Source organism: Bidens hawaiensis, unplaced genomic scaffold, assembly GCF_021521415.1.
Source record: "Bidens hawaiensis isolate Kalapana, Puna unplaced genomic scaffold, B.hawaiensis_p1.1 tig00004551_1, whole genome shotgun sequence".
In the NCBI taxonomy this organism is placed as follows: domain Eukaryota; kingdom Viridiplantae; phylum Streptophyta; class Magnoliopsida; order Asterales; family Asteraceae; genus Bidens; species Bidens hawaiensis.
In genome coordinates this window covers 1,283,363-1,296,722 of record NW_027491277.1, presented here as the reverse complement: position 1 = coordinate 1,296,722, position 13,360 = coordinate 1,283,363, and the positions used below count along the sequence as shown (strand labels likewise).

Genomic DNA, 13,360 nt, shown 5'->3' with positions numbered 1-13,360 from the left:
TAACCCCACTAAAAAAATTGTTCAAATTTGTCTCGATTGTAAATTAGTCTAGCCTGAGCCAAGGTAGCCTTACTCGTAAAAGGGCTCGTGCAAAATCATCTCAATTGTAAACAAACAAAGCCCGAGCCAAGGTAACCTCACTAGCAAAAAAAAGCTCGTTCAAAATCGTCACAATTGTATATGAACCAATCACGAGCTAAGGTAGGTAACATCAATAGTCGAAAAAAAATATAAAAATTACATATCAATATGTGAAAAAAAAATACAAAATAAAATATTAAGCCAGCTCGACAAGTCACAAGCTGACTCTAGCTTTTGACGAGCCGAGTTGGGCTTAATAATTTAGCTCGTGAAGATAAAGTAGCAAAGCCAGGGCCCCAATTCGACTCGCTTTTAAACTTGACGACAGGAAACATTATTAGGCATTCTATAAGTTTATACGGAGTAACATCTTTCGGTTCGACTCGCTTATAGCCATACTTAATTTTCTAATCTGTACAATAATACAACTTAAACCGAAACCATTATTAGGCATTCTATATGTACTTACCAAAAGATATCAACCAAAACAAAATTATTATTTAACAATTAACAACTTCATTACAAATATAATCCGAATCCAAATTCGAACCCGAACCCGAACCTTATAAACAAGTGTTTGGCTAATTACTTAAATCACTTAACCGGAAGGACCTTGTTGACAATCTCCTGACTAAGAGCCGCAATCTGCGAGTCAAGCGACTTGATCGTATCCTCCTTCTGCTTCTCCAAACTCGCCAACGCCTCTGCCAACTCCGCTTCTACCTTCTTTCGTCCCTCTGCTAACTTTGCATCCACCTCTGTCGCTGTCTCCTTCTTCATCTTATTCAATGCTGCCGATATCTCCGCCCGGGCAGCCCTCATCACCGCCGCTGCCTGCTCCTCCAACGCCTTCACCTCTGTTGAAGTGTCCTTCACGCTGCTTAACTTCTCCTTGATTTCAGCGTCTCGTTTGTCCATAAAGTTACCTAAGATGAGAAAAAACGAATTAACCAACCAAACTGTAACCAAAAAACCAAACATTTTATATTTTTTAGAAGACCGAATTCTCGATTTCGGAGATGGTTTTTTTATATCTTCATTTAAAATAATCGAATTAACCGAGTTAGCCATTCATATCTTCATTTAAAATAACCGGCCCAATATTAATTACTAAAGATCAATCCTAGCCCAACAAAAAATTGTAAATTCAAATTTTATTTAAAGTTCAAGCAAAATACATTGGTTAATTAACCGAACTAATCTTCGGTTGGTGGCGAGTGGCAAAGAAAACACCCAAAGATCATGAATTCGAGTTTTCGAAAACACAAGAAATTTGCATTTAAAAAAATAACTTTTATGAGAACTAATCCATAGCCTACGGTTAACTGAACCCCCCCCCCCCCCACCCCCAACCGAAAATGTCAGTTTTGGTTACGGCAAAAGCCCATAACATGGTTATAAAAATCCCAAACCGACTAGTTGCACATTAATTCTATTTAGTCAAAATCGGTCACAACTGAATATTTTACATATAAAATTTGCTATATATTTGAAAAGTTACATATAAATTTAAATCCAATTAACCCCTCCAAATTAATCTCGATTAATGGCTAGTGCCTACCTACGGCCCCTAAAGTAGAATGAAATAAATATACCTAAGGGAGAGTAATATAACTTGTCGAGAGTGAACATGAGGAACAAGAACTCAGCTGCGATGATTGGGAGAGTGAGGTCAAAGTCAAAGAGCTGAGCCTTTTCGAACTCTTCAGCGAGTGAAGGTAGCGGTGTGGCGGCGAGTGCGGTGGTGGCTGCTAATGTTAGTGTTTTGGGAGTGATGGAGAATGAGAATTTGGGTTTGGTGGTGGTGGTGGTGGGGGTTGATTTGGGTGTGGGTGGAGTGGTGATTAGGGTTTTGGAGGAGGCAGTGATCATGTTGGCCATGGAGGGTGAGAATGCAGAGATGGAAATGGTTGGAGTCTGGGGTGGGAAGAAGATGAGAGGAATGTGGGCTTGCTTATCTTGTTTTTCTGCCACACAAAATGATTTTAGATTATGTGAGGTGAGGTGAGGTGAGGTTTCCAATTGCCAACAAACAAAAATTTCAAAACTAATTCTCCATGTCCAAAATTGTCATTTACTCCGGCAAAAACATCTTTCTTTATATGTATTGAACATTTTTTTTAGTAAAAACTAAAAACCATAATTATTTAGGTTGTCGAAACTCTAGAACCATCGTCAGACTCTGTTGATAGTGTTCAAGTGTTGGGAGTTGGTTGGTGGTGGTGGCGATGTTCAGGTTGAGTGTTTTGTCAAAAATATCTTTTTTGACCAAAAATGTTTTTCGGCAACTTGCAAGTAATGACGTTAGGATTCTGTTAGTCATGGACCGTTGGGAACAAATGTGTTAAAAGATGGGACCATAAGCAGCCAATTCGTTAGTTGAAATCGCCAACGACCAAAAGATTATAGTTAAGATTAATAAAAATCAGTATATTGCTATTTGTGGGATCATACCAGGCATGGTGGTTGTTGTTGTAATAAAAACCAATATATCTTGCCATATAGATGTATATATGTGTATATAATGTATATATTTGTGAACCATCGGGTGGGGAAAAAGTGAAATTGCAATAATTTTGACGTTATTTTACTAATCTCGTGAAAATAATGTTAAAAGTGGCGGAAGTGTAAGGCCCCGAACCCGGTAGCCCTACTTTAGCGTCGGATTTACTCATAAACACAGTTCTACAAATCAGAGTTTATTAAACTTTCGCGGAATATAAAACTTTAACCGTTTATTACAAAACAATTAATCTTTTCTTTAAAACCATAACATAAAATATCATATTTAAAACATCGTTTCTTCCATCTTCAGATGCCAGCCGTTCAATCCATGCCATGTGCCGTCCTCATGATAACTCTATAATCAGCTCACCTGCGTGCATACTAAAAGTCAGCTACGCTGAGTGAGTTCTAGTTAATCAGACGCCATACAATACATACACATACATACATATCCGAAGATACATATCCATACTTAATCCGTTACCCTACTACCATACATACATACATATCTACAATCACTAACCTCAGTCTACCGAGAGTACGTTCATAGTCCGCTGTCTATACCTGTACTCAAGATCGTGAACACGTAAAAGGTCCGCAGTCCTTACCTATGTTCACCAGTTATGGTACGTGCAAGGTCCGCAGTCCTTCCCTGTACCATCCTATATTGACAACACGTACAAGGTCCTCAGTCCTTCCCTATGTTGCAACCTAACCCATAGCACATGCGAAGTCCGCAGTCTTCCCTTATGCTACCAGAACACAAGTATAGCACGTATAAGGTCCACAATCATTTCCTGTGCTGACGCCTATCTATAATACGTATAAGGTCCGCAGTCCTTATCTACGTTGGCGTCTATCACTTATAACCATAGCACGTACGAAGTCCGCAGTCTTCCCCTATGCTACCACAACACAAATATAGCACGTATAAGGTCCACAGTCCTTTCTTGTGCTGACGCCTATCTACATTACGTATAAGGTTCGCAGTCCTTATCTACGTTGGCGTCTATCTCCTATAACACGTATAAGGCCCACCGTCCCTATCTACGTTTACATCTATCATCTACATCACGTATAAGGCCCGCAGTCCTTAACTACGCCATCACCTGCCAAGTCTATGTCCAACAGAAGTTAGAGGGATTCGCCATCCTAACTTACTATGTCGAACGTAGGACTCACATACCATTAGTGTACCTGTACACACATACTTCACATATACAATAATTACATTATAGAATAAGAACACTCTAGGCGTTCTTTACATCATTCATTTAACAACCATACCCCTTGTCGATACGTGCAATATCCGAAGATCGTTCACGCCCCGACAAGTGTTCATTTGTAATGCTCATACATCTTCGATATATAATATTCGTACCTTTATTTTTAACCTGACAGTACGCGCAATATCCGAAGATCGTTCGCGTACCGACAAGCAATCATTCATATCCATCACATATATCACATATGGCATACACTTATCACTTAGGATAAATGTATTAACAACACATCGAGTATGCACACAGCCCCGAAAACATAACAATGAATGGGGCTAGAAACTCACCTGAACTTGGTTACTTCTTCGGCTACTGATTATTCCTTCTCGAGCCGTGCGCGTCTAACTGTTTAATAATTGAATATCAAATACTACTCTAGCCATCCTCATTACTACTTAATTAGTCTTACGTGTCTAAGCCGATTTTACTTCATTGAATCATTACCCGGTTAGTTAATCGTTACTCGTTAATCCTTTAAGGGCATCTTTCATAAATTATCAAAGTCCAAGGGCTACTATGTAATTATCTCATTCCTTTCTAAGTCCAGGGACCATTCTGCCTTTATATTAAACTCCTAGTTCTTTACTTTGCCCTTAACGAATTGGGTAAAGAATCATCCTCTGATTCGCTAAGCTCTCATAACGAACTAGCTAACGAATCACCCTCTGATTCGCTAAGCTCCCATAACGAACTAGCTAACGAATCACCCTCTGATTCGCTAAGCTCCCATAACGAACTAGCTAACGAATCACCCTCTAGTTCTCTAAGTTTCCTTAGCGAACTAGCTAAAGAATCACTCTCTAGTTCTCTAAGTTTCCTTAGCGAACTAGCTAACGAATCACCCTCTAGTTCTCTAAGTTTCCTTAGCGAACTAGCTAGCGAATCACCCTCTAGTTCTCTAAGTTTCCTTAGCGAACTAGCTAGCGAATCACCCTCTAGTTCTCTAAGTTTTCTTAGCGAACTAGCTAAAGAATCACCCTCTGATTCGCTAAGTTTCCTTAGCGAACTAGGGTTAGGTCAGGGAACATTCCCTGACACCTTTATCTTTTCCGGCGCCGTCATCGCCGGAAAACCGCGTTTTGGCCGGAAAAACGAGATCTCACTCTTTCTTCCACCGTTTCATCGTTTTTCGTCCCGTTTGATCCAGATTTGAGCTAGGGTGATCCCTAAACTCATCTTAGGTCCGGTTTATACCCGATTCCACCCGGATCTTGTGATTTAAACGGTTTAACGGTGTCGGCTCGTCGTTACGCGACTATAACTAACGTTTTAGGCTCGTACAATATTAAACTATCATTACCTCGGGTCGAAAATCGATTATCCTTCTTCTTCCTCTTGATTTCGGCTAGAGAGAGAGAGAGAGAGTAGGATGAGAGAGAGCTAAGTGTGTGTTTTGGTGGTGTATAGATTATGTGTGAAATGAATGGAAAATGGGGATTAAGGTTTATATAATTATGGATCATGGGGTTAAGCCCATGGCCTCTTCCTTCCTTCCCAAGTCCATAACCCATATCCATTACCCAACACTAGCCCGACCCATACTAGCTTCTACTCTATTAATTTTTTTTCCGACTAACCCGAGTAAACTTTTCCACTGATATTAATTTATTTAACTATAATATTCTTAGAAATTTCGGGATGTTACAAGTCTTCCCCCCTTAAAGAGGTTTCGTCCCCGAAACCTAACTTATTCCTCGTGAAAGGAACACTTCTTATATTCGCACACTTTATTGATTCGCCCCCCGCTTTATGGGTTATCCTTCTTACTCCCGACTTGCAGTCATCGAGCGGTGATCATGTGTTTTAGCTGTTAAGGTAGCTTGTCCATGAGACCCTCGATGTACCAAGACTCATCTCATCCTTCCAAGGGCTTCGTTTAGTACTTTTAACACTATTGTCTAAAACGACATTTTATCATAACATAATAATCATTCATAACCAAACTCAATATATTACACGTCACTGATAAACATAGGTTTTAAACCTTAACACAAAACAAGTTCTTAAGCAAATGTAATTTAAACAAATAAAACCATTGCATGAGCAATTATTCCTTCATCAAGTGTTCCTCTCTGCAGTTTCCCCAAGTCTTTATTCTTTCGCACCTCCCGCCCCTGCTTCCTTACAATCCCTAGCCATGTGGTCAGTTTTTCCTCATTTGAAGCACTTTGGACGATCAGGGCATTCTCGAGGGTAATGCCCACTCTTTCCACACCGATAGCACCTGTCTGCCCCAGTCTTGCATTCTCCCTGGTGCACTTGCCCACATGTCTTACATGCATCCTTGTTCCCAACCTTGGCCTTCCTCTCATCAGTTGTTGTCACCATCTCGCCAGACCGCTTAGCAGAGGTAGCCCATTTCTTCTCCTTCTTTTCCTCCACCACCACATCGTCCTCAGCCAGGTCAGCATAAACCACTTATGCAAGCTCAACAGCAGAGTCAAAAGTAGCAGGTTTATTTTCCCTAACTAACATGCGGACTTTTGTGGCAATCCCCTCACATAACATTTGATTCTCTTAGCCTCAGTGTCGACCATGTCATGCACCAACCTAGATAGTCGGTTGAATTCAGTAGTATACTCGCGGTGTGTCATCTTTCCCGCCTTTAGATTCAGAAATTTCATCTCGGTCCTCTCAACCTCAGCATCAGCACAGAACATTTTCATCACCAACTCTTTCAGGTCCTTCCACCTCATTGCCTCAATCTCCTCTCGGGTCTTCCTTTGTTCCACCGTTTCCCACCAGCCTCATATTCAAATGATTGAGTGGCAAACCCACTGCTTGGTCGGGACGGCACTCGCTAATTCGGATAATCTTGTCCATAGTGGTTATCCATTGGAGAGTAGCGATTGCGTCTCCCAAACCAGTCAGCTTCGGCGGGTCGCATCCTTTGAAGGACTTGTAGTTACACCCACCTCGACCTACCCTTCCATCACCAACCTCGACAGATCCAGCTTCACTCGAGTCACCCTTCACTCCCTCACCACCTTTCCTACCATTCTCTCCTGATCCTTCAGCACTTCTTTCACGACCTCCAGCAGACCCTCCCGGAGTCATGTTCTTCACAGCAGCTGCTACAGCTTGAACAATGGCTGCATGAACCGTAGGGTCAAGTTGAACCCCTTCGTTGTTGCTCGGGTTTCCTCCAACGCTTCCTTCGTCTCCGGTGTTGGAAGCTGCCTCTACTGAAGGTTGCCGGACAAGACGAGGCCTGCCACGACGTCCAGTGCGTCCTCCAGTTCCAGCAATTTCTCCAGCTTCAGCCATTAGTATTCTAAATGGGAAAACACAAACGTCATCACTCTAGGAATTAGTTAGCACATGATTTGTAAGGTAAGTAGTTAATGACAATGATCAAGTGTAATTAACTATTTGCATTACTTCTCAGGTTCTACATGCTTCCCTTTATGATTTCACTTGTGCTAGTTTCTACTGATAATCAGTTAATCAATCAAACACTCGAGAAATCCTATCCCTAACCTGCATATATCCTTTCTTTAATAATTAAGTTAACATCCTTATACAATATTTAAAATACTTTACCGTTACTGAGCTTGCTTGAGTGACACATGGCTATCTTGAACTGGCATCTTCTTTCTTTTCTTACTTTAAATCCCATTCTCTGTTCGAGTCTAAGCATTTAGGATGCTTAAATCTCTCGAACTTATGCTCTGATACCAACTTGTAAGGCCCCAAACCCGGTAGCCCTACTTTAGCGTCGGATTTACTCATAAACACAGTTCTACAAATCAGAGTTTATTAAACTTTCGCGGAATATAAAACTTTAACCGTTTATTACAAAACAATTAATCTTTTCTTTAAAACCATAACATAAAATATCATATTTAAAACATCGTTTCTTCCATCTTCAGATGCCAGCCGTTCAATCCATGCCATGTGCCGTGTCACACCCCGACTAGGTATTTGCGGAAGCGTAATACGGGAATGTAACAGATAACACTGGTATCAACAACATTGTTTATAAAGAAATTCAACAACTAATTTACATCATATTACATGGGTTGGTACTATGTTTACAAACTAGATGAGAATCACATAACCGGTTTACGAGCTTTTTATTTAATATTATATATCTGCGTCTATTCACAGCTATTCAACTCTTCTTCTAACACCAAGCACGTAAGCAAATCATTCCACTTCTGCTTTACCTGAAAAGCATGTTAAAACGGGTCAACTACGTCTAGTTGGTGAGTTTCAAGTTTCACGAGTATCAGCGAAATCAGTACACGAGTTCGTAAAGTTTACAGTGTGTATGTATATATGTATGTGTATGATGTAATATACTAAGCCACAAGTGAAATCGAAACGAGCTATAACGCATGGCCTCCACTGCCCATGCACTCCCGTTGGCATTTAACAGCCACTTTGCCCCAAGTATGTACTATGTCTAACACCACATAGTAGTATGTAAAAATATAATGATAATGTGCAACTGGGTTTACATATATTCCGGCATACCCCTCCGGCCCTGTCAGTTGGGTTTGTCAAACCGATAGTACTATCCACACGTCACCGGCACGAAGTTAATCACTTGTGTTTGTGGGGACTTGTCAAGTGTTAGTACTTAGATAATCCACATCATCACACGTTTTCAAGTATATAAGTATATGTAAACATGCTTTTCACCCCAAAAGTTCGTAAAACAGTTTAGAAAGTGGGGGTCGTGAAACTCACCTTAATGTTGTTCGAGCTGGTGGTACGTATCGGTAACTAGAATGTCTCGATTATAGCTTGAATCCTATAACCGGTATCGTACTGTTAATACTAGTACAGTGTTTAAACCAAATCGGGCTGTTTAGATAATCTGGGTATAGCTGTTAGGCCCAGAACATGACCATAGTCTTAGATTGTGACGTTGTATACTATGAAATGTTTAAAACTGGATTTGGCTCAGTTTCACCGTTTCCCGAGCCTAGCCAAGTTGATTGTTTATACGTTACGGGATTAGGTAAGATCACATAAACTTAAGTAAATATATTGATTGATAAAATGATTTGATTTATGAAAGAATTTTAAGGTTTCGGTATCTGATTTGATCGCAGGGTTCGTTTCCGTTTTCACACGGGTTTGATTATACAAAACGCGCACAATCCACCCGAATTGTCCGAAATTCTCGTAAAGAGTTCGTTTTTATCAATATCATTCAAAAATATGATATTTGACCACTTTTGACATTTTGACATACCAGTCAGTCCGTTAAACACAAAACTGCCGGTTTCGTTAAAACAATTATAATTTAAATCTTTGATTAATCATAACTAAATATGTACTTATATATAAATTATGTGAATTTTTGTAAAAATACATTAAGACGTGTAGAATTTTATAAAAATATTTTCAGAAATTTGATGATTAATTATTTACTTATAAAAATTCATTTAATAGGTTATAATCGTGTAATAAATGGCCCGTTTATATCAAACGACCTCCGAAAAATCCGATAATTTTTACAAATGGCCTCAATGTTATTACATAGCCCCTGCAAAATCTCCAGAACCTAACTCTTTTGACAAAATGCCTTTTTGGGCGTTTTTCGGCTGTTAAGATTCGGTTAAATCATAATTGCACAAACCATACTTAGGCATTTCCAATGATCCCCAAACTTTACCAGTGATCTTACCATCACATATTAAACTCCAAAACCAAGTTTCATAATTTTTCAATATGTTTAGCTATTTTTCCCAAATAAACGCTCATAAACGGAAATAAATTCACCAAATATTCTCCGTTTATCGAAAAATTCCAAATTTGAACAGGGACTCATTTATATGATCCCTAATATCCCTGAAATTTTTCACAAGCTAACAACAAGCACGTCACAACCTAATACTAAACAGCCCCTAAACGAGTGTTACGGGTTTACCTTGTCGGTTTTCGATGAGTTTTGCTAGCTTAAACGACTCTCCGGGTCTCGGGTTGCAAACTCAGTGTATCTACATATCATATAACATCAAATCAAGCATAAATCATCCATGTGATAATTGGGGTTTCGGTTTTGGGTTCAAACCGAACTTTCTAACCGTAAAAACGTTGTATTCATGTTCTAATCCGCGTCTTTGACCAAAAAAGTATATGTTCCTGGTTTGTAAACATGTTTAACATCAAAACATGGTTTTACTTGATTTTTAGGGTTTTTGGATGGTTAAACATGTTTAAAACTAATCAAGGATTAATTTTTCATGGTTAAACTATGTTAATCAAGTATGAAATCAATTAAAATTGGATGGTTTACCTCAAACCTTGGCTGGAACTTGAAGAACACAGGTGAGAGGGTTCTAGGGTTTGTTTGGAACTATATTTTTAAGGTTTAGCTTATTTAACAAGCTAAACAAAAGGGGGGTCCATTCCCTTTCTAGCGGCCACAAGGATATAAGGGCCCATTGGGCCTCTTTTTGGCCCAATGGTGCCTCGGTTTTCGTGCCACGCGTAAAATTCGGTCCAAAATTTAGTTCGGGTTCGGTTTTTCGCAAGAAAACTAGTTCGAGTGCGAAAACCAGCGCGAAAACGAGTGTTTTTCAGCCTAGTTTTGTAAAATAAGAAAAACGTACTGACTCGTTGTAAAATTCCAAAATATTTTCACGGATTGCTTAGAACATGTCATATAAGTGTTTTATAAATCTTTTTCGGCTTAACGGATGCTACAATGCTCGTTTTGATATTAACGATTGCGTTTAAGCTTATAGCGTATCGATAAACGAAACATTTTTCGTTTAAAGAGTTTTAAACGTACTGGGGCCTAAATATCAATATGTTAGCCTCTATAACATATATATAACTCGTATATGACTCCTCAGTATGTATACGGGTCATAATTAGTATCGGTCGGTTACTTGTTTAAGCACTACGAATTAACCGATTTATCGTTTACTTGTTACGTTGTGAATATAGTATAACTCGTTTTGTCGCGAATGTCACATTCTCCCCCCGTTAAGAAATTTCGTCCTCGAAATTTAATGTGTCATCGGTTTTCTTTTTAGGGAACAGGTGTGGGTATTTCTTTCGGAATTCGTCCTTTCGTTCCCAAGTATATTCGGGTCCTTGTTTTGAATTCCACCGAACTTTTACCAATGAAATTTTGTTGTGTCGTAACTGTTTGGTTTTCCCGTCTACAATTTCTACCGGTTCCTCTACGAAGTTGAGCTTTTCGTTGATCTGAACATCTTCCAGTGGTACTATTGTCGTTTCATCAGTCAAACACTTTTTCAGATTCGATACATGAAACACGTCATGAATAGTGCTCAGTTCTAAGGGTAGTTTTAATCGGTAAGCTACGGGACCAATTTTTTCAATAATCTCAAAAGGTCCGATGTATCTCGGGGCTAGTTTACCAGTCTTTCCAAATCTTATAACACCCTTCCATGGCGATACTTTTAAAAACACCTTATCACCTATTTCAAAGGATAACGGTTTTCTGCGAACATCGGCATAACTCTTTTGTCGATCGCGGGCAGCTTTCAATTTTTGCTTAATCTGGTGAATCTTATCGGTGGTTTCCTGAATTAAATCTGACCTTGAAATTTGGGTATCACCCACTTCCGTCCAACATAGTGGTGATCTACATTTTCGCCCGTATAGAGCTTCATAAGGTGCTGCTTGTATACTACTGTGATAACTGTTATTGTAAGAGAATTCAATGAGCGGGAGGTGTTGATCCCAATTCCCTTTGAAGTCCAGTACACAAGCACGAAGTAAATCTTCTAAGGTTTGGATGGTTCGTTCGGATTGACCATCGGTTTGGGGATGGTAAGCCGTACTTAGGTCGATTCGGGTTCCCAAGGCTTCTTGTACTGCTTGCCAGAAATGTGAAGTAAAGTGACTGTCTCGATCTGAAATAATCGAAAGAGGTACTCCGTGTCGAGATACAATTTCATCGATGTAAATTTGAGCGAGTTTTTCGGCGGTGTAGTTGTTACGGATGGGGATAAAGTGTGCGGATTTGGTTAATCGGTCAACAATTACCCAGATAGCATTGTGTCCTCGGGAGGTTTTAGGAAGGTGTGTCACAAAGTCCATGGTAATTTGTTCCCATTTCCATTGTGGGATTTCGGGTTGTTGTAACATTCCGGAAGGTTTTTGATATTCCGCCTTCACCCTTGCACATGTTGCACATTTACTTACATACACGGCTATATCCTTTTTCATACCAGGCCACCAGTAAAATTCTTTAACATCTTTATACATCTTATCAGTACCTGGATGAATAGAATATTTGGATTTGTGTGCTTCATCAAGAATAAGCTCGCGGAGTTTATGAAGTGTAGGAATCCAGACCCGGTTTTTGTAATAGCATACTTCATCAATTTTCTTCTCAAAATTCCTTTCATTCCCATTTAGTTCTTCTTTTTCTAGCTGATTTGCCTTCAAGGCCTCATCTTGTGCAACACGAACTTGTTCGGTTAAGCTACTTTGAACAATCATTCCGAGTGCTCGTACCCTTAATGGTTTGACTCTGTCTTTTCGGCTTAAAGCATCAGCTACTACTTCATCAATTTTAACGTAATTTTACTAATCTCGTGAAAATAATGTTAAAAGTGGCGGAAGTGTAAGGCCCCGAACCCGGTAGCCCTACTTTAGCGTCGGATTTACTCATAAACACAGTTCTACATATCAGAGTTTATTAAACTTTCGCGGAATATAAAACTTTAACCGTTTATTACAAAACAATTAATCTTTTCTTTAAAACCATAACATAAAATATCATATTTAAAACATCGTTTCTTCCATCTTCAGATGCCAGCCGTTCAATCCATGCCATGTGCCGTCCTCATGATAACTCTATGATCAGCTCACCTGCGTGCATACTAAAAGTCAGCTACGCTGAGTGAGTTCTAGTTAATCAGACGCCATACAATACATACACATACATACATATCCGAAGATACATATCCATACTTAATCCGTTACCCTACTACCATACATACATACATATCTACAATCACTAACCTCAGTCTACCGAGAGTACGTTCATAGTCCGCTGTCTATACCTGTACTCAAGATCGTGAACACGTAAAAGGTCCGCAGTCCTTACCTATGTTCACCAGTTATGGTACGTGCAAGGTCCGCAGTCCTTCCCTGTACCATCCTATATTGACAACACGTACAAGGTCCTCAGTCCTTCCCTATGTTGCAACCTAACCCATAGCACATGCGAAGTCCGCAGTCTTCCCTTATGCTACCAGAACACAAGTATAGCACGTATAAGGTCCACAGTCATTTCCTGTGCTGACGCCTATCTATAATACGTATAAGGTCCGCAGTCCTTATCTACGTTGGCGTCTATCACCTATAACCATAGCACGTACGAAGTCCGCAGTCTTCCCCTATGCTACCACAACACAAATATAGCACGTATAAGGTCCACAGTCCTTTCTTGTGCTGACGCCTATCTACATTACGTATAAGGTCCGCAGTCCTTATCTACGTTGGCGTCTATCTCCTATAACACGTATAAGGCCCACCGTCCCTATCTACGT

General features: G+C 39.7%; 1 protein-coding gene across 1 annotated transcript; it reads right to left on the bottom strand.

Moving 5' to 3' along the window:
• Window positions 1–559: 559 nt before the first annotated feature.
• Window positions 560–2,008, bottom strand: LOC143626948 (ATP synthase subunit b', chloroplastic-like). Its single transcript, XM_077096870.1, has 2 exons — window positions 1,677–2,008; window positions 560–1,007 (listed from the first exon to the last, which is right to left on the bottom strand). Exons 1-2 carry the CDS (start codon window positions 1,960–1,962, stop codon window positions 676–678), a joined length of 618 nt encoding a protein of 205 aa, XP_076952985.1. The 5' UTR covers window positions 1,963–2,008; the 3' UTR covers window positions 560–675.
• Between the last annotated feature and the right edge of the window lie 11,352 nt (window positions 2,009–13,360).

Excerpts from the sequence above, each read along its gene's own strand:
- LOC143626948 (XM_077096870.1), bottom strand. The coding sequence starts at position 1,962 with ATGGCCAACATGATCACTGCCTCCTCCAAAACCCTAATCACCACTCCA. Across the intron at positions 1,008-1,676 it reads GTTATATTACTCTCCCTTAG|GTAACTTTATGGACAAACGA; the intron begins GTATATTTATTT and ends TTCTCATCTTAG.